The sequence below is a fragment of the Carassius auratus genome, chromosome 29 (genome assembly GCF_003368295.1).
Source record: "Carassius auratus strain Wakin chromosome 29, ASM336829v1, whole genome shotgun sequence".
Lineage (NCBI taxonomy): Eukaryota > Metazoa > Chordata > Actinopteri > Cypriniformes > Cyprinidae > Carassius > Carassius auratus.
The window spans coordinates 6587145-6610482 of record NC_039271.1 but is presented as its reverse complement, the minus strand read 5'-3'; the positions used below and the strand labels follow the sequence as shown (position 1 = coordinate 6610482).

The following is a 23338-nucleotide window of genomic DNA, read 5'->3' as shown; positions in this document are numbered from 1 at the left end:
AGATTGTAGTCTTTATTCTAAACAACGGGTAATTATCTGATATTTTCTCAATGCATTGATAAAAAATCCTGCCAATTCAAACCAATACGCTCGTACAGGTCGTTTGTCCAAATCGCTGAAATACGACCCATCAGAGCGTATACTACAATTGCGCCCCTATTGGCAAAAGGTTGTTTTCATATTAATGTTTTGTACTCTTTTTTTTTTTTGCATTCTGATTTGCGTTTCGTGTAGCTCAGTTTATAGATTATTGCATTATACCTTGATATGCAATCATCCTATCATGGGTTTGATCCCAGGGAATGGACGTGCATGAAAATGTATATGCTCAATAAATAATAATTTAGCATGATTTCTGTGAGGGTTAGGTTTAGGGGCTTAAAAAGCACACACATTGCATTTAAATAAACGTGCATTTTGATTGGTAATGGCGTTATACGTCATTTCATGATGACAGACGCAATGCAATACTGTTGTTATTTTTACGCCCGCTAGAGGGCGCTTAACTTTAAAACGTAAATATAGGTTGTATTAAGGTGCTTGCACAAACGACCTGTATGGTCGTTTTTTTGTTGGAGGACAGACTCGCCAATTCATATGAAGCCATCTTGAAAAATGTGCGTGTAAACTTGTAAACTTGCGTATACATTATGAATAAAATGTTACAATATTTCTAGATCACATTAATATATAAATATTGTAAATGTTGTCTAATATTTATATGGTAACACTTTATTTTACGGTCCCTTAACTAGTTGCAAATTACTAGAATATTAGCCATTTATTAGTACTAATTAAGCACATATTAATGCCTTATTCTGCATCCCTAATCCTACCCAATACCTAAATTTAACAACGAAATTACTAACTATTTATAATAATAATAATAATAAGCATCAAATTATGAATTTATTGAGAGGAAAGTCGTAGTTAATAGTGAATACGTTTTCCCTATTATAAAGTGTTAACGTTTATATATTGCTTAAATATATACATATTTTATGCTTTAAAATGACCATTATTTTCTGTAGATAAACCATCGTCAATAAGTTGGTTACTTTGCATGCATTAAACAATTTATCTAGCCGTTATTGCGTTTCTCTTTTGCTCCGTTTCAAGTTTCGTTCTTGTAGAAGCTTTTGAGTAAAGCATTGGCTGTGGTAGTTGACAGCATGCAGTGCAATAGAGTACAATAAGTCTGAATAATGTACAGTTAAGATTAATTTGTGATGTTCCTCCTCTTTCCTTCCTGTCCCCTCTTCCAGACCAGTGACAAAAGCACCAGCGGCCGACAAGGAAGAACGTCCAACCAGCACCATGAGTGAAGCATCGAACTACACGGGCGGCTCAGACTATACCACACATCCCAGCAGTCCCACAACCAGAGTGAGTCACTAACTAACTCGCTGACCTTGGCCTAGTTCCAGTGTAACAGCTTGGACTGTCCCATCATGCATCAATAGCATGTTACACAATTACTGTCCTCATTACTGCACATTTGCTTCATTGTCTTTGCTTGGTGATGTTGAGTTGATATGGAGATTCATAAAAATGCAATGGGTTGGGATAGGCAACTAGTTATACAGCTAGTTAAACGCCCATCTCAGGCAAGCATTGATGTTTTTCACTGTACATGAATTCAAATAAACATCATGCATTTTTAATCTTGCATTAAAAATATCAGGATGGAAACTGTGTCTCTGAGAGGTTTTTAAACCTGGCTCATTATTCAAGTCTTTTAAAAGACTAGTCACCATGTCATTCAGACAACCCACCGAAAATATCATTTTGCACATCTCTAAACTCTGTATAACATAAAAAAATATAATGAATGGGTGTGTCTCAGGGTGCTGGTGTTTCTCAAATAAATAAATGAACATGCATATGAATACAGTATGTGCGTATATAAATAAAGGCTGTCAAGTGATTAAAGTTTATCTAATTAATTGCACAACGTTTAAATTAATCAAAAATTAATCACGCATTAAATTTGGCTGAGAAATTACCACCAAAAGATCATTTGAAGTCAATGTTGTGTTGAATGCAAAAAAACATAAATTAGGCAAAAAGTAGCTTTAGAAATAAACATTTTGTTTGATTCAACATCAAATAAAATTTTTTTTTAGAAGCTACATCTGAATTGGTATTTAGATATACGAGTCATTCATTCAATTAATTTATTTAAATGCATGATTCATTTAGGAATGATTCATTGAATCATTGTTTCATCCGATTTGTTCAAAACGCGGATTCATTTAGAAACGAAACATCACTGTGTGTTCTTGGTAGATTCACAAAAAATTGGTTTTATAGATATTTTTATTGGCAAGATTTAGCAAAAACAGGCAATACTGTGTCCAAAATATAATGCAATATTAACTTATTGAACTGTTGCTGAATTTTAAAAAAAAAACTCATACATGTCTTTTGGCTTCTGTTAAGCAGCTTTTTAACTTTCTGAGGGTTTGTAAGTGCTGTTGATTCATAATGCATGCCTCACATGCCTTGTTTTGAGCTGTGCTAAATGACTTCACTACTAAGTTGTAATTATTTACAACTCCATCGCTGAATAATTTAAACAGGCAAGCTTGAGCCCTCACAAGTGTGGTTTCTGAGAATAATCTCCTCTCACCCTCTTTGCAGCTGTCCAGGTCTTCAAAGAAAGTCCACAACTTTGGGAAGAGGTCCAACTCCATCAGGAGGAACCCCAACGCCCCGGTGGTAAAGAACGGCTGGCTTTACAAACAGGTTTGTGGCTCTGGCACTCGTACAAACCATTAATAGATCTTGCAAATGTGTGAGAGAATCTCATGTAAAATATACAGAAAAAAAAAAGCATTGTAATAATTACGAGGAACGTCAATCAGATCCTTTTTGCATTATAACAATGTTATGACAATTCAGCATTAGGGCATAGATTCTAATTAATTTAATGCTGTAAAAAAAATTTCATCAATCTCAATCCTCCCATTCTCACGTTGTATTTTAGTCTTAAGTTATTATTTTTTTTTATTTATTAAATTGTATTTATCTATTATATGTTTGCATTGCATCATGGTAATAATATGTATTACCATGGAACTAAAAAGTACATCAACAGTAAAAAATTTTGGAAAAATTAGGACCCTTGAGTTTTTTTGTTTTTTTTAAACATTATTATAACATTTTATAACAGTAATTTTTTTACCCTCCTTATTTTCTTATTGCTGTAATAAAAACCCTCATCAATCTTTCTATTCTGACATTTAGGTATAATTGTACTGTTTGTTTATTTATTTTTTAATTTAACCTTCTGGGGTCGACAAATGCGCTTTGTGCCATTTTTGATCATTTGATCATTCAATTAAGAGCAAAATGCAAAACATCAGTCGAATCTGTAAAGGGTCTACTTTTATTTGTAAGCACTCATGAATACAACAAAACTTTGTGCTTTTGTAAATTAAAGAAAACGAACAGGTTACGCTTCTGCTGCCTTTGTCTCCGTTATCTTCATTTAGAAACGCATCACAAAAATGAAGTGAAACTCAACGATTACTCAACACAAAGACATCAGAGACATATCTATAGAAAGCTTGACATGTCTGCTTTTAAATTAAGTTTTCTTATCGGGAAAAACAAATATTCTCTGGTAAAGTAATCCATGTGAAACCAACGCAATGTCTAGTATTTTCCGTCTGGCTTTAATATCTTTATTTAGATACCCCAGAAGATTAATAAATAGTTATTTTTATATATTATTATGCTTTTGTTTTCATTGCGGTAATGATGTACATGTCCTTGATATTCTGAAGTACTTCAACAGGAAATGAATATATAGCGTGTTTTTTTAAGCATTTTAACTATTTTCTTCACAATTAAGCACATTCAGCCATAGATTCTCATTAACGTAATGAGAAAAAGATTTTAATTTAAATAAAATAAGTATAATTTAATTACAAATTTATTTAAAAGATTATTTTATATTTCATTAAATATAATTATATTTGCATATTAATATAATTTTGTTTTGCATTACAGTAATATTTATTTCCATAGTCCTCTAATGTACTTTAAAAATGCAATGGTTATGTCACAGTACAAGTCCAGCTGAGATAAAAGTTATTAGTTGAACAGTTTTGATGGTTTTGTAGTTGCTTATGGTCACGGTTTCTGAGATTCGCCTGCAGTTATCCATCAAACGTTTCATCCGTGCTTCATCTGCCTGTGTTTTTATGCACCACATTCATGACTCCACAAGCAATTTGTGCTTTTGCATCACATTCTTCACCATCTAAGAGGCAGAGTGAAATAAACACACAAAGCGTTACGGCCGTATCAGTAGCTAGAGTCTTTGTGTGTGCGATCGCTACGCCAGCGTTGCTTTGAAAGCAGCATGTTTCCAGGAAAAACACAACATCAGAGGTGGTCTCTCTTCTTCCCCAAACATCCTCCATCAAAGCTGCTCCCGCATCACAAGCGAAATCACCAGGCTTTGTTGTCTGAATTAAAATTTACATGCTTGCACGGTTCAAACATTAACACAACAAACCGTAAAACACGCGGGAGGAATATGAATATGATTCATGCCTCAAATTAAATGAGTTGCCTTGAAAAAGAGATGAGTTTATGCTCATGAGACCAGCAGCGACATTGATAACAATATCTCAGCAAAGCAGATACATTTGGTCTTGTCTGAAGAAATAAGCATGCATGGAAAGGGGCGGGGCTTTCAGTGCTGCACTGTGATTGGTTGACTGGTTTGATTGACTGCTGCTGGACTTTTGCAGGACAGTACCGGGATGAAGATGTGGAAGAAGAGATGGTTCGTTCTGTGTGACATGTGCCTCTTCTACTACAGAGGTGAGTCCAGCATCTGTTTACAAGCGCACACTTCATCACACGATGATTTTCTTGTTGATGTTTGAGAATTAACGTAACGACTTTTGCTGCCATATGTCCACGTGACACATTTGCGCTGCTGTCTGTGGGTGTTACGCTGTGTATTTTTCAAATCATGGCATAGTAAATATGGAAAAAACGCTAAATGAATGGTTGATACTATAATGTGCTCTTCTGAAAGTTTGGCAGTGATTCGAATCCACAGATTCACAATTGAATTATTCTGATTCCAGATTCTTGATTGTCTAGTGATTCATTTAAAGGTTATTTTCATTAATTCTACAATGGATCGTTTACTGTCAGCCGGTCATTATCTTGATATTATATGAATTTCTCAGTAAGATTGTCCTGATGAGGATTATTGTGCACTTATGATTATTTGACTGTACATTACCTCACATATCAAGGATGGCTTCTTAACAAATAAGCAAATAAATTAATATCAGTGTTGAATCATGTCAGAAACTTGTTTCTCTGCACAGTTACTAAGCGTTGTCTTTGACAATAGCCACTATTTTAGTATTGTTTATATACTATTATAATATTTATTCATATCTTGAATTAACTTTGTATTTTCAGAAATATTTATATTTTGCTAGAAACATTCACAACATTTCTAATTAGTTTTTCATCTAATATAAACTTTATTTCGTTTCATTATTTCAAAGTGCATTTTTTAATTTTGGATTAATTTTAATAGTTTTTCGTTTAACATTTAAAGTTGTATTTATTTACATTTAAATATTTGAGTTCCAGCTTTATATCAATTAACTTTTTTCTTTTTTTTAACAAATTTTATTTACTTTTTCAAATTTTTGAAATACTTAATATATTTTCTTTCTTTTTTTTCATTTCAGAAAAACTTTATCAATTGTTAACGGTTTTAGTTTAGCTTCTGAATAGTTAGCCATATTCAGAAATATTTGACTGCTGAAAATTGTAATCGTCCAATCAGAATCAAGAACTCGATCTAATAAGCTCTCATAGTATACACAGGGAAGGAAGATGTGTAAAAGTAATCTGCTTCCTCAAGTCTCTTTAGGATGCTCCTTAGATCTCCATAAATTGCATTTAAGCAATCCAACAGTGCAATCAGATCCTTCTTTCGCAGCAGGACCCATGAGGGCCAAAGCTGTTTATTGGCTGACGGAGAAGACATTATAAGGATACTGATAAACGCAGGGCTCAAGACTCTGGCTTTCTCCGTCGTCTTTGAAGTCTTTGAACTTTTAAAAGACAGTTGCATCACATAGTGCTGAAGCATCGTTGTCTTGTTTGTTCTGTATGGCTGAGGAATAGCAAGCATGGTAGTCAGCTGAGTTTGCTTACAAAAATATATATTGCCCATATTTCGGGTTAGGAATTCAAACATCTATTTAACACGAATTATGCATGTGTTAATATACATGCATGGACATATTATAGACATACTGGTTTTTTGGTAACTCTTCCTGAAGATTACATTGTCATGCCAGTAGTTGGTGACAAGTCTTTCTGAGTGAGTCATTCGTTCACTCGATTAATTCCTTCAAAAACACTGATGGATTCAGGACTAAAATATATTTATAAACAGTGAATCGTTGAATCTTTTACTCAACCGATTCAATTCATTCAGCGACAAAACAAGTGGAGTGTCTTTATGAGAAAATGACTGCATGTTTCATTCAATCGATTCGATTCAGGAATGAAACAGATTAGTGTCTTTATGAGTGAGAAATTCATCAACTCAAGTCGGTTCCTTCCAAAACGCTGACTTATTCATGAACGACAATGGGTTAAATCATCTGTTAATGATTGAATCTTTCATTCAACCCTTTTGATTCATTCAGGAATTGAACAAGTGACTTCAAAAACACTGATTCTTTCAGGAATATACTGATCACTAGTTATTATTCCTATTTATTAGTGTTCCTGTAGCTCAATTGGTAGAGCATTGCTTGAATGCAGTGTAAGTTGCTTTGGATAAAAGCGTCTGCTAAACGCATAAATTTAATTTAATATTAATTTTATTTTTTTATTTTTTATTTTAATTTAATTTTTTTATTTAAATTTTTAATTTTTAATTTTAATTTTAATTTTAATTTTTAATTTTTAATTTTAATTTTAATTTTAATTTTAATTTTTAATTTTAATCTTTAATTTTTATTTTATATATTTTATTTTTTATTTAATTTAATTTTTAATTTTTAATTAATTCAATTATTCACTCAGCTGATTCTGTTCATTCAGGTCTTTATGAGTGACTCATTGAATCATTCATTCTGCAAATGTATATAAAACTTCTGACTAAACGGTCTGGTGGATGATTAAACAGCGTTTTTTTTATATATATTTATATGAAATTTTGTTTTATGTGATTGTTATAAATAATGAATGGCATAAAGGGTGTGATAAGTCCCAGGTTTAAGGAAGCCAATGAAGGGAACGTGCTATTGTTGACATTATTACATTAATAGTAACCGTTAACACAGCTGTCGCTCTGAATTGACTCAGTCGGCAAGCAACTCTTGACAGATCGGTTGCAGTCTGCAATCACAACATCATTGACGCGCTCTGATGCACAACACATCCCTGCAGTTTTCCCATCAGCCCCGCCAGACTGTCTGTTTACTCAAACCCCCAGTCATGGCTTCAGCTGCAAGTTTTAGCAGCTTCCTAATATATGCTAATATTCACAACATCTCTCTCTCTCTGTGTCTTCAGATGAGAAAGAAGAGGGAATCTTGGGAAGTATCCTCCTGCCAAGCTTCCACATCTCCATGCTGTCCGTGGATGACCACATAAGCAGAAAATACGCCTTCAAGGTCAGAGACGCTTTCAGAGTCTCTCAAACGTGGACATATTTTACATAAAAATATGATATGCAAGAGAGCAGGTGAATAGAATTAAAGAGTGAATAAAACAGTTGAAACACTTCATTTAAACAGAGTTGCAGTCGATAGCTGTTTGCTTTTTCTATTTATCGGCCAACATTTGAAAAAGTAGTATAAACTTTAAAATCATTATAAAAAGTTTATTTCTACATATTGTGCATTTTTAATATTCAAACATATAAGTATATGCATCTGTTTAAAAGTTGGAGGTTGGTAAGATTTTTTTTTATATCAATTTATAAAAGAAGCCTCTCATCAACAATGCATTTATTTGATTGAAAAGACAGTAAAAATGTGAAATATTACAATTGTAAAGTAGCTGTTTTCTATTTAGATACACTTTAAAATGGAATTTATTTCTGTGATGTGCAGCTGTATTTTCAGCATCATTAATGCATTAATGCATCCTAGCTGAATAAAAATATTAATTTATTTGAAAAACTTCCTGACCCCAAACTTTTGAACATGCATTTATAAATTCACCTAAACCTAGATTAATAAATGCTGTAAAAATGCAGTTCATTGTTTGTTTATGATACCAAATCAACCCTCTACGATGAGAGTAAATCACACGCATATGTGATTAAATCTTCACTTTGGGCGACTAAATGATGTCTGTCATCCTATATATTCTCAGATTTTACTCACCAGTGTGTGTGTTAGAGGCTAAGTGTGTTTAGCACAGATATACCTGTTTAGCAAAGAGTTTTGCTCTCCGTCAAGCGATGTTTAGTGATGTTTTTCAGTTCAGTGGATGCGCAGCGCACCTGTATTTGATGCACCGTAATCGCACTCTAGTGTGAAGGTGCACAAATTCATAGTAGTAGCATTATCTTATCCAATTTTTTTTATTTTATTTTTTTTTATTAGCACCACCACCAGTGCTAAGTGCAGTTAAAACGACAAATATGTTTTTATACATGGTTACCAAGTTTTAGTTCTATCATTAAATAATGCTTGATTATCATAATATCATATTATAATGCTTGACTGACTGATTTAAAAAGCGTTGCCATATTACAAACAACTAAACCTTTTTTATACTAAGAAACTGACTATTTCTATTCAAAGCTTTAGAAATATTATGCTGACTTCAGGCCAGTACAACTTTTGGTAACACTTTAGTATAGGGTCCATTTCACACTAATAAGTAGTTGCTAGGGATGCACGATAATATCGGCACAACATCGGTATCGGCCGATAAAAGCTTAAAATGACCACTATCGGTATCGGCCGATATGAATATTTCTGCCGATGAGCCAAACCGATATTCTCCAAGTGAAATAATTGACCTGTTTTTCAGATGTGAATGTCTGTCTACATTTGTAAAATAATACATTTATGGTAGAATCAGTACAGAAGAGATACATGGATTTCTCTTCAGTAAAATTAAAGTTTAAATATATCAGGCGAAAAATTTGTATATATATCGGTATCGGCATCGGCCAAAATTATTTTGAAATTATCGGCATATCGAATATCGGCCAAAATCCAATATCGTGCATCCCTAGTAGTTGCTTATTAGCATGTCTATTATTAACATATTAGCTGTTTATTAGTGCTTATAAAGTACATATAATGCATGACATCCATAATTCCACCCAATACCCTAAACTTAACAACTATCTTATACACTATTAATAAGCAGCAAATACGGAGTTAATTGAGACAAAAGTCATAGTTAATGTTTAGTTAATAGTGAGAATTGGACCCTAAAATAAAGTGTGACCCAACTTTTTTAGTATCAACATGAGAATGATAGTTTAGACTGATTTAGACTCTTTGTCTGGGGTCAGATTTGTCTGTTTAATTAAATTTAATTTTTCAGATCTGTGAATTTAATCGTTAATCGTTGGATGGTGCTTTTCACCTGACGCTGCATTTTGGTGTCTGGTTCTGTGAGGTTTTGCATCTCAGTGGAGCCATTTACCTATTAGTGCAGATATTTTCATGTCGACTCGTTGCTTTTTCTCAATCTTATTCTCTTGTTTTACAATTGTGCTGCTTGTCCTCTGTGAGGGTTCATGAACTCGAGCATCTACATGTTTACTGGATGGAGCTTCGCTTATACGGTGAGTCCTGAGTTTGCACAATGCCCCATTAACATACTTCAGCCATTTAACCAGGAATGTTTACATTCTTTATCTATAATAGTTCACCGAAAAATTTACATTACATTTGCTTAAAATGTCCTCACTCTCATGCCATCCGAGATGTAGATGAGTTTGTTTCTTCATCAGATTTGGAGAAATGTAGCATTGCATCATTTTACTAAGCATCGGATGCTCTGCAGTGAATGGGTGCCGTCAGAATGAGAGTCCAAACAGCTGATAAAAACACCACAATAATCCACTCCATTAGTGAATGTCCCGTGAAGTGAAAAGCTGCATGTTTGTAAGAAACAATTCCATCATTAATATGTTTTTAACAGGTGAAATACCAGTCCATAATCCATAATAACATTGCTTCCGGTGAAGTCATGTTGGCTGAATCAGGTGAGAAATCTGCACAGATCAAGCACAGCTCAAAACAGCTGTAAACAAATATGTCAGTGAGAAATATTTGATGCGAGACAACAGGGAATGGATTTCTATCGCTGTTTGGAATCTCATTCCGACGGCACCCATTCACTGTTCCTTTAAGAGAGTATCTCATAGAAATCTATTTTGTATGCTGCTTATATAGACTGAAACATCTCACTAGGGTTTATAACAGCGTTCTTGCTGTCTATTCTAAAGCGTGTTTGCTCTTTGAAGCTTATATAAACTGTTGTAATATCCAGACAAAAGCTGTCAGAGTCGAGCAGTCGGACAAACTCCCGAGGGGCTCCTGACAAAGATCTGCTCACTTCAGAAAGACTGCTCAAGCATTATTGTATTTTGCGCCACTTACTCCAGCTAGGACCCTCCCAAAGCAGTTTCTGTTAGTATTCATCGTCTGCTGTTTTTCCCCAGGTTGCTCTGTTGGTTTCTCACAACTAGGCGACGCATCCAAACATGCGGACGTACTATTTCAGTACCGACACAGCCAAAGATATGGAGTCCTGGATGAAGGTTATGACTGATGCGGCATTGGTCCACTCTGAGCCAACCAGAAGGTTAGAAAAACATGCTCTGTTCACACTGAACCAATCGAAAGGAGCACACTCAGATCCCTTGTGCTCTTCGTCTGGTGAACATTTACAGCAGTTTACTTAAGGGTTTGTTTGTTTGTTTGTTCGTCTCTACTAGGTTAGAAATTAATGCAAAAAAGCTAAACAAAATAAGTAATTAATCATGTAAAAAAATTAAATGGAAATATATTGGTAATGGAAATAATTAAAGGCAATAGTAAAATAACAGGAACAAATTCTGATCAGTAGTAATGTCAAAATATGAATGCATATTTTTAAATATATTTATATATATTTTATATATTATTTATATAATATTATATCTTAAATATATATATTTTTTACCTTTTTTTTCTCCAGGTTAACAATCAGTTTATAAAATTCAATACAAAATAAGTATTTGATTATATAAATCATTTAAAAGCAATAGTAATAATTGAGTCCATGATCAGTAATGTCAACATTTTAATCCCTTTTTATTGTATATAATTTATTTCCCAGATTAAGAATTAAAAAGCAAAATGTAAGAATAAGTGGTCAATAATATGAAAATTTTAGAAGCAATAATAACAAAGAAAAAATCCTTTTTTTTTCTTTGTAACCGGTGATAACAAAATTAATTATATAAATATGTATGTATTTATTTATTTATTTATTATACTTAATTTGTAATAATGAATTAATATAAATAACCGTAATGTTTTGAATAATTTAAAGAAAAATAAAGTTGTTCTTTATGACCAGTAATAATGTTTATTAAAAAAAATTAATTCAGAACATTTTGTAAGTCAGAGTCAAGTACCATAGTACAATCATTACGACATGTTTTATTATGAATGGTAAACATTGATTGGTCCACACTGAGCCAATCAGAAACAATGAAATTCCAAAACATTATATAGTGCACCATGGCATTGTATTGCTTTAGATGGACGTCGTTAGCTTGTCTTTGTTAAACTGCCTCACTAGAAACCACTTCAAGTCACGTCAGCGTTTCCTATTTACTCTTGGCACTTTTTATCACCCTGCTTTTTGAAGAAAGCTGTTGAGTTTCTAGACTAGAGCCGCTTCTATCCCGAGAGACTCTCACGAGCAGAGATTTCACAGCCTTTTAAGTGCAGAAGATGTTTTTGAAACTGTGTTTCATTGCAGGTTTTAGCACAATCACAGATGCTGAGGGATTTTTTTTGGTTTCTACTAAGATTGCTTTTCGGCAACAGCATCACAGCCGGGATTGAAAATGAAATGCAGTTCACTTTTCATAGAATCAAAGTATTAAAGAAGACATGAATGTTTGGTTAAAAAGAGCTTGTCTTTATTTAGTGTTTCATTGGAGCTCAGTATGATATGTTTAGGGTGTTAAGTAAAGTCTGCTCTTTTCGTTCTCTCTCTCTCACTCACTTGCTTTTTGTTCTTTCGCTTTCTGCAGGCTTGAGAAGGTAAAGGTTGACTCCTGCATCCCTCAGGAGATGAACAACATGCTGAATCACAGAGCCCTGACCCGACCCGAGATGCAAAACAACGAGAGAAATCGCGAGACAATCCACCAGGAGGAGAAAAAGCAGAAAGAGAAAGACGGAGAGCGATACACCCTCCAGAGAGACGCCGACAACTACGCTCTGCACAAAAACGCTCCAGGACTCACTCTGCAGAAAGACGGAGACCGATACCTTCTGCAGAAGGATGGAGAGAAATACGCCGTCCACAAAGACGGAGAGAAGTACCTGCTGCAGAAAGACGGGCAGAAGTACACATTACACAAAGATGGAGACAAGTACACGCTTCAGAGGGAAGGCGAACAATACGCTCCACCCAAAGATGGCGAGAAGAACTTGCAAATGGATGCAAGGTACCCTCTTGGAGACAAACACAAGCAGCCGAAAGACCTAGAGAAACCCATCCCACCGCCACGGGATGCCGAGAAATACGGCTTCCAGAAAGAGGGCGCTGGAGAGCGGCCGCTCACTAAGATAAACAGCATCAAACTCCAGCCGGCTCAAGCAGCGGCCATCGCTGCGGCCGTCTCGTCCTCCAGACAGCTCCAGAGCACTGCGGGATCCAGCCAGCACAAACCACCCCAAGTCAACGGTTCTGGGGAACGAGGGGGAGACAGAAGCCCTGGAGACATGAACAATACGATGCCCCAGAGGACGACAGAACCAGAGCGAACCCTGAGCAGAACCAACTCCATGCAGCAGCTGGAGCAGTGGGTCCGCACTCAACGCACACGGCCCCCAGACGACGACACCAGGAGGTGAGAGCTTCATTTCAAGCTAATATTGCTTGTTTTTGTGTTTGTGTAAAATTTCATTAATGCACCTTTGTCACTATTGTTTGTGTGTGTGGTTATTATAATCCCATGAGAGACTAGCTTGTGTGTGACTGTAGATTACGCAATAAATATTAAAAACTTCACATTATAAATTACAAACTTTACAAACTAAATGTGCTACATGATATGCAATACACATTACACATTGTATGCACAGTAAAGACTACACAATATCTATTTAACAAACTACTTGCATTACAAATTACACAGTACACACTTTACAAACTTTACAAACTAGAAAGTTTTACACATTAAAACTACCTGCATTACAAACTACATGTGACTTTGTTGAATGCATAATAATATTAGAAATTCACATTATAAACTACAAACTTTACAAACTAAATGTGATACATATGCAAATACACATTACACATTGTATGCACAGTATAGACTACACAGTATCTATTTTGCAAACTACTTGAATTACAAATTACACTGTACACACTTTACAAACTTTACAAACTAGAAAGTTTTACACATTAAAACTACCTGCGTTACAAACTACATGTGACTTTGTTGAATGCATAATAATATTAGAAATTCACATTATAAACTACAAACTTTACAAACTAAATGTGATGCATATGCAATACACATTACACATTGTATGCACAGTATAGACTACACAGTATCTATTTTACAAACTACTTGAATTACAAATTACACTGTACACACTTTACAAACTTTACAAACTATAGTTTTACACATTAAAACTACTTGCGTTACAAATTACATGCGACTTTGTAGAATGCATAATAATAATATTACAAATTCATATTATAAACTACAAACTAAATGTGCTACATGATATGCAATACACATTACACATTGTATGCACAGTATAGACTACACAGTATCTATTTTACAAACTACTTGAATTACAAATTACACTGTACACACTTTACAAACTTTACAAACTATAAAGTTTTACACATTAAAACTACTTGCGTTACAAATTACATGCGACTTTGTAGAATGCATAATAATAATATTACAAATTCATATTATAAACTACAAACTGAATGTGCTACATGATATGCAATACACATTACACATTGTATGCACAGTAAAGATTACACTATCTATTTTACAAACTACTTGCATTACAAATTACACAGTACACACTTTACAAACTATAGTTTTACACATTAAAACTACTTGCGTTACAAACTACATGTGACTTTGTAGAATGCTTAGTAATTATATTACAAATTCACATTATAAACTACAAACTTTACAAACTAAATGTGCTACATGATATGCAATACACATTACACATTGTATACACAGTAAAGACTACACAATCTATTTTACAAACTATTTGCATTACAAATTACACAGTACACACTTTACAAACTATAGTTTTACACATTAAAACTACTTGTGTTACAAACTACATGCGACTTTGTAGAATGCATAATAATATTACAAATTCACATTATAAACTACAAACTTTACAAACTAAATGTGCTACATGATATGCAATACACATTACACATTGTATGCACAGTATAGACTACACAGTATCTATTTTAAAATAACTACTTGAATTACAAATTACACTGTACACACTTTACAAACTTTACAAACTATAAAGTTTTACACATTAAAACTACTTGCGTTACAAACTACATGCGACTTTGTAGAATGCATAATAATATTACAAATTCACATTATAAACTACAAACTTTACAAACTAAATGTGCTACATGATATGCAATACACATTACACATTGTATGCACAGTAAAGACTACACAATATCTATTTTACAAACTACTTGCATTACAAATTACACAGTACACACTTTACAAACTATAGTTTTACACATTAAAACTACTTGCGTTACAAACTACATGTGACTTTGTAGAATGCTTAGTAATTATTTTACAAATTCACATTATAAACTACAAACTTTACAAAGCAAATTTTGATCCATGATATGCAATACCCATAAAACTACTTGTATTAAAAACTACACCGTGCACTTTGTATATATGTTTTATCATTTAAAACTGCTTGCGTTACAAAAACTACATGTGACTTTGTATAATGTATAATAAATATTACATACTTTACAATCCCTGAATTTACGTTATAAATTGCACATTTTGTAAACTAAACATACATCATGCTGCGCAATGCACATCTTACGCTAAACTCAGTATAAACAATCTACTTTTTTAAATTAAAATTTAGAATACATTTTTAAATAAACTTTTTTATTTAAATTTTAAATTACTTGAATTGCAATTAACACAGTACACACTTTACAAACTACAAATAATGTTTTTCACATAAAACTACTTGAATTAGAAAGTACGCAGTACACACTTCACAAACTTTACAAACTATATATATATATAACATTTTACACATTAAAACTACTTGCATTACAAAGTACACAGTAAATACTTTACAACCTTTATATACAATTTTATACATAAAATGACTTGTATTACAAATTATGCAGTGTAAACTTCACAAACTATATATAACATTTTGCACATTAAAAGTACTTGCGTTACACACTTTACAAATCAAATTTAAAATTCTACATATTACACAAAATACATTTCATACATTAACTGCAATCTAACAATAAACTATTATTCCTGCTTGTAAAGCTAAACACAAAAATCTAACTTAACAAACTTTTTAAACCAAACACATTATTATATATTGCATATTTACAATTTTGCATGCATGCATACTATAAAAAAGACTTTACAAAATCAACTGCTTTACAATATGTACTTTACAATCTACGCACATTACAAACTGCACATTATTCATTTTATGAAAAGTTAACTTTACAAACTACAGTATACATGATATAAAACACACAATATATTTATAAACTAAATGCATTGCAAGTTATACAATTCCCGCTTTACTAACTACTTAAGTTCTAAATGACACAGTACACACATTTCAAACTGCACAAGATATGCTTTACAAACTACATAAATTACAAACTACATACATTACAAATGAATCAACAGCTTAAGTTTGTAAAAGCATGTGTTGTGTAGTTTGTAGGGGTCGTTTGATTTAATTCTATTGTAATGTTTGTAATGTTTAACTAAATGCATTACAAACTATACTTAATGTACTTTACAAGCTGTACTATATGTACTTTAAAATCTACTTTAGGAGTGAGTTGTATTTTTGTACACTGTGTCTAACTGTCAGAAAACAAACTAGACGAACGCGCTGGATTCATGCATCATTCTGTCTGAGTTTCTGAGGCATCAGGCCTCTGACAGCGTAGCCAGAGAGTTTTCTCTCCCACTCTCCATCCCCTGAGACTGCAAACTCCAGCGTTTGCATGAGCTCTTTATCATGACCCAACAGTTGATTTTACCTCTGCCCGGTCTCGGTGTGGGAGCCGTGGGCTGCTGTCAGGTGCCATCCTCCGTTTAGCCGTGCAGTCGTGGTGTAGGAGGACGTGTGTTTGCTTTGCTTGTCTCTTCTTCCTCTCCTCTGATGAATAAGTCATGGAGCTTTGTGCTCGAGCACCAGGAAAATTTGTCTCAAAGTGGATCAGAGTTGCTGTCAGTGCAGGAAGAGGAACAGGAAGGCGAGCGAGGAGAGAAAAGGGCACCGTGGGTTCGTGTTAAGATGCTGTTTATCAAAAGGCATTGGTGAAGCATGTGTCTGCTCTGCCTACATCATCTTCAGAAACTATCATCAATATTTGTGCAATTCATGCACATATTGCCGTTCTTGCTTAGGCTGCTGTCAAGCTCATTTTTGACAGTTGTTCTTGCATATGCACGTCCTGAACAATCAAAAACTTTCTTTCCAAACTCTCAGCAGATTGTGTGATCTCATGCCACAATCTGTGCATTTATTTTCCAAGGCAGCTAAGTGAATTTTAAGCTATTTGGTTTTACAATAACAATTCTCAAGGTTCAAGATGCAATTAAATTCTGCAAACCCAAGCAACAATCCAATCACATTTGCTATCAAAATCATTTTATTTTAGATGAGAAAACTTTGAGCAGATGTCACAATTAGTTTCGTCAATGAAATTACTTTAAAATTATTTTTTGACAAGGTTTTTGGATTTCATCAATGATAACAAACGTGAATGGATGAGTAAATGATTTTAATTATTATTGATTCTGATTGAACTGACAACTTTAACTCTTCAAAATATTAACAAAAAACTAAGAAAATTTGAATTTATTAGTATTTAGTGTTGTATTTAGTGTATAAAATACTTTGTATATAAAATTTAAATATAGCATAATCTTTATTGTGATATTAAATAATCTAAATATTTTTAGTTTGTTTTTAAAATAATTTTTGGTTTTAAAGGTGTATTTTGTTAATTAAATCTTAATGCATGTTTCAATTAATACTTTTAAATACCTATTAATATTATAATATTTGTATTAGAATATTTTTCGGTTGTTTAAAGTTTGTACAAATTATTTTTCAATGTAGCATTTAGTTCAATAAATATTTTTATAAATTTATAATTATTTAAATATTTAAATTGTAAAGTTTGTCATATTTAGCTTAAATATTGTTTAATGCATGTTTCAATTATATTTATATATTTTAGTATTTCTTATAATATTGTCAAATGTTTAACTTTCTTCCTTTGTCACATCTTTGTCATTTGCACATTGTCAACTAAAATGTTATTTATGGTTTCTAAAATATGCTATTTTAGGGTAAAACAGACTTAAGTATGATATTAAATATTGAATTCATTTAGAAGTTATTTTAATTTTCAAAACAGGTGCCATATTGTTGAAATTGGAAGTTTATCAACTGGTGAAGTGGCCGTTTCCAGTGTTGGCATTTTTTATTTATTATAATGAATGTGATTATTCAGTATATCAATACTCATAGATTGTTGTGTGTTCAATTAAATAAGCTGAGTGAAACTAACAGCTGTAAAATAAGATTAAATTAGGTTGATGTATCCAGCCAACATTGTTCCGAGCTTCTCGTTTTCAGCAAATAGAGACATGACTTTTATGGTTGTGCATTTTGGCACTCGGAGCTCTTTATTGATTTCTGCTGTCAGTACAACCTTTCAGTAGTGCCTATAAAAGTGCCAAGCCGATCTCACCAGCTCCTGGAAAAAGAGTAGCGCTCGTAACTCTCAGAACGGTCTTCAGAAACTCTCTTCCCATCTGTTTTCCTGCGGCTGATGCATGTATGCGGTAATCATTTCTGAGCGATCGCCAGACGATGACTGATGAGAAATTAGAGCCGTTTAAAGATCAGCCGGAGCGAAAGGTGAACGCTTTTGTGCTGTGACGAGTACAAGCGTGACACTTTTATCATATGCTAATGAGTCAGTGTTTAATTATCGCCCGCAGCTCAACAGGAAATCATCACAAAGTCTTGATTGTATTATAAAACTCATATTCAAGTGGAGCTGTTTTGTGTATTGTTGACCTCTCTGTGACGCCAGTTTCTTTGTCTCCAGGCATTACGTCCTACCAAATGTTGAAATTAATGTAGAATTCATCAATATATAATTTAATGTCTAAATATATATAAATTAATGTATGATTCACTTAAATCTAATTCATTAGCACATTCACACAGCAAATGTTATTTACTGCAATTCCCATCAAAAACAATTATTTTAAATTGTCATAAGATATACAATATTTTTAATGTATTTTGGATTAAATGCCGCCTTGATGAGACTTTTTTTTTTCCAATTTTTTTTTTTTTTTTTTTTTTTTTACAAATTTTACTAACCCAACTTTTTTCCGCATATTCCATTTTATTATTTTTAATGTATTTTGGATTAAATGTGGCCTTGAATGTGACTTTTTTTTTTTTTCAAATTTTTTTTTTTTTTAACAAATTTTACTAACCCCAACTTTTTTTCCCATATTCCATTTTATTATTTTTAATGTATTTTGGATTAAATGTGGCCTTGATGTGATTTTTTTTTTTTTTTTTTACAAATTTTACTAACCCCAACTTCTTTCCCATATTCTATTTTATTTTATTTCAAATTACTTTTTTTTTTTTTTTTTTTTTATTCCAGTTTTTCATAAAACATGGTCTCTGTTTTAGTGGCTTAAATTAAAATTTAGTTATCAAAAAGCATGTCTAAATACGTAAAATAATAAAACACACAATTAAACAACAAATTATTATCATACAAGTTATTCTACAAGTATATAAGGTATTATATAACCAACAATTGATATAAGTTTCACAAAAATAAAATATTTGGGGCCCTATGAAATTTTACATTTTTCTGAAATTCAGTTTTAATTCTACCAAATTAAATTTTTCTGTATTTTTTTAAATTATTTAAAAAGCATGTCTGATTAATTGAATTCATAAAAACGTTTTTTTTATAATAGGGCCCTATGAAAAAAATTTTTTTCCAGAGATTCTGTGTTGTCTTGAATTTTTCTTTATGAAACGCATAAAACATTAATCTTTAAAATCAAATAAAAATGAAACTGAATTTGTGTCTTTTGTCTTCCAGCATTACGTCCTACCAAACGTTGCCGAGGAACATGCCGAGCCATCGTGCACAGATCGTCCCGCGCTATCCCGAGGGTTACCGGACGCTCCCTCGTAACATGCTTCGGCCGGACAGCATCTCCAGCGCGTCGGGGTCGATGTACGACCGGGCGCTGCAGCCCACGACTGCAGAGAAGCGGCGCTCCATACGGGACGACACCATGTGGCAGCTGTACGAGTGGCAGCAGAGGCAGGCGCACAGCCGGATCGGATACGGGACGCTGCCCAGCCCCAAAACCATGAGCCAGATCGCAGAGTCCATCCCCACGTCTCCTTCCCACGGATCTCTGGCCGGTTACCACACCTTCTCCCCTAATCGCCCCCTCAACCCAGACTCCCGCTCTGAAGTTACCTCGCCGGTGTTTCGTGGGGACGTGACCATTGAACGCCGCCATCGGCCGCATCTGTCCAAGGTAAAGTTACACAGGGTTCCTACAGTGTGGAGAAACTGGGAATATTTTAAATAATGTAGCATTTAATTTAGCATATATATATTTTGCAATTATTTATTATTATTATTATTTGCAATGATAAAATGCAGTAATCATGATCAACTGAAAAAGTATGAACCCTGCATTTATAGAATCATGCTCAGAGATCTTTTCGGTGACAATTAGTTTTTTTTTTGTTGTCCCTCTCTCTCTCTCTCCCTCTCTCTCTCTCTTGCTCTCTCTCTCTCTCTCTCTCTCCTGCTCTCTCTCTCTCTCTCTCTCTCTCTCTCTCTCTCTCTCCTCCCCCCACTCTCTCTCCCCCCCTCTCCCCCTCTCTCTCCCTCTCTCTCTCTCCCTTCTCTCTCTCTTGGCTCTCTCTTTTCTCTTGCTTCTCTCTCTCTCCTGCTCTCTCCCGTCTCTCTCTCTGCTCTCTCTCTTTCTTCGCTCTCCCCCTCCCCCCCCTTCTCTCTCATCTCTCCTCTCCCTCTGCCCCCCCCCCCCCTCCCCCCTCTCCTCTCTCTCTCTCTCTCTCTCTCTTCTCTCTCTCTCTCTCTCCCCCTCTCTCTCCCCCCACCCCCCACTCTCTCTCCCTCCCCCCCTCTCTCCCTCCCCCCCCCCCCGCCCGCCCCCCCCCACTCTATCTCCCTCCCTCTTCACCCCCCCACTTCCCCCTTTCTCTCTCAGGTTTTCCTATCCGTGCCTGAGGCGCAGTGCAGTGTTCCTCCCTTCACAGGAGCATCAACTGCACAAGTTCTCTGGAGGCAAAACGGTACGCTGTCCCTCTTTCGTCCCACCCGCCACGTCTCTCTGGTAGTGCAACGAGCCCACAACTGTTGCTTTCCTCTCAAACTATTCGCATTTTACCACTTGCAAGCCACCGAAGGACTCTGTCGAGTTATTTTAGATGCCGCTCGTTTAAGTGTCGACATGAAATCAAAAAATGGCCATAGTTTACAATCATAAACACATGCTTCTTGGTCTACCGTATTTGTCCTGACTATAAGTCGCCACTTTTTTTCATAGTTTGGCGTGTCCTGCGACATATTCAGGTGCTGGACTTATTTATCTAAATTAATTTGACATGAACCGAGAGAAATGAATTAGAGAAAACATTACCGTCTCCAGCCACGAGAGGGCGCTCTATGCTGCACAGTTCTCATGTAGTCTATACTCAACACATAGAGCGCCCTCTCTTGGCTGGAGACGGTAATGTTTTCTCTTGGTTCTAAATAAATGCGGACTTATGTTTTTTTTCCTCATCATGACGTATTTTTGGACTGATGCGACTTATACTTAGGTATGACTTATAGTCCGAAAAATACAGTACTTGTGCTTGAATTAAAATATAGTTTTCACATGAAAATCTAGCATGTTTTAGAAAGTACAATAGGTTGCAGGTTTGATTTCGTGTTTGACTTTAAATGTAAACGGACATTCAGATATTATGTTTGCAGTAGAGAAGGTTATTCTAGCTTTAGGTAGGTGTGTGTTGTGTGTTGTGCTGTGTGTTGTGTTTGTGACAGGAGGAGCCGCTAATACCATTAGCTCTTCTTAAAACTATAATTATTATTCTCTTACTTGACGTTCCAGGTTTTTGGCAATCTAAAGACGCATTTCCCCGTTAAGCTTCTGCTTATATAGTTTGCAGAAATCGTCTGCAGTGTGATTTTCAGGCAGAGAGCACTTTAATGAAAAATCCCCGCGTCACTTGATTGAAATATAATAGAGCTCCTCCATATGTGTTTCCTCATCATCGCTGTCAAAATGTCTTTTGTAGCAGTGCATGAGATTCAATTTAGCACCTAGCTCCTGTTGTTCAAGTTAAAAGCCTCTTGGAGAGTTATATGATCTTTCTTTTTCGGTGATATTACTTTTTTATTAGGATTATTATAACCCAAGATGAAATGACGAACCTAAGATAAAGTCGATTCCCAGGTGACTGTCTCAATGTTCTCTAATCGGTCAGCAGAACAAGTTTTTAAGGATAAAGTGGCATAAACATACATTTTCCTTACTTAAAAGCACATTTAAACTTACTTCAAGCTGTACTTTCTGGAAAAATCCGGCTTGTACTTTTAGTTTCTAGTTTAAGGACCTGTTTATTCTTGGTTATTTGACTAGTTTATGCAACTAAGCTGAACCTTGTAGAGCTAATTAATCATGTTGATTAGATATTACAGGTTTAATTTCAGTCTATTCTGAAAATATTTAATGCTATAAATGTATTTATTTATTTATTTTCTACTCACTAGACCAGTGTCATTTTAGTGTTCACATTTCTATTATATTATTAATATTTGGAATTAGCATTAATTGGTTGTGCTTAATTATATATGTTTGTAGACATTGTAGTTATTTGTTTACAGATTTTTTTTTTTACGTCATATTAATTATTTACTGATATTTATTTAGAATAGGATTATATAGTATTATTAATATTTTAAATTGTTTATTATGCATATAAACTTTTTTTGTGCTTGATTTTCCATTTTTAAAAGCAAATACAAACTTAACCTTAAACTTGTGTACAATTTTAGTACGTATTATTATTTTAAAATAACTATAACATTAAGTTTTTTTTTGCATATTTGTTTATAATTAGTTATTAATGTTGTAATTGTAATTGTAATATAATTTCCAATTATTTATTTACCGATTTGTTTTATTCTATAGTTATATTATTCATATTTAGATGTTTTACATATACCTTCTATTATTGTTTACAGATTTATTTACTTCCTATTATGTATATACCATTTATTTAGTATAGTATTACAATAGTAGATAGTATTAGTAAAGCTATTTAAGTGTAACCCAAACTTAAACTTACTTTATACTATTGTAGTTTTTTTTTTTAAATTATTTAATTATTATTTTGAATAATTTGTTTATAATTGTTTTATTAATTTTGTTGTTGATGATAGGTAAAAATTGATTGCCTGAATGCACTTGTAAGTCGCTTTGGATAAAAGCGTCTGCTAAATGCATAAATGTAATTTAATTTTAATTTAATGTTGTGCCTTGTTACATGTGTGTGTTTGTATTTCGTATATATAATGTTCTCATTTATATTATTTATACTACTGTAGTATAAGCTTTTATTTTTGTATACAGTATACATTTTTTCCGTTTTAATTTTAGTTCAAGTTTCTGTAATTTAGTTGATTTTTCTGTTTTCTTAAAAGAAAA

General features: G+C 33.7%; 1 protein-coding gene across 2 annotated transcripts in view; it reads left to right on the top strand.

Annotated features, from left to right (window-relative positions):
• The window catches only part of LOC113047912 (pleckstrin homology domain-containing family A member 5-like), a 104985-nt gene extending 84785 nt beyond the window's left edge, over positions 1-20200 (top strand). For both annotated transcript variants that reach the window (XM_026209286.1, XM_026209287.1), the window contains 7 exons: positions 1266-1386; positions 2644-2748; positions 4767-4839; positions 7582-7682; positions 10733-10848; positions 12293-13117; positions 19681-20200. In XM_026209286.1, the coding sequence (XP_026065071.1) occupies positions 1266-1386; positions 2644-2748; positions 4767-4839; positions 7582-7682; positions 10733-10848; positions 12293-13117; positions 19681-20185 (1846 nt within the window). In that variant the 3' untranslated portion in view covers positions 20186-20200. The remainder of the gene's footprint in view (positions 1-1265; positions 1387-2643; positions 2749-4766; positions 4840-7581; positions 7683-10732; positions 10849-12292; positions 13118-19680) is intronic.
• The last annotated feature ends 3138 nt before the right edge of the window (positions 20201-23338 follow it).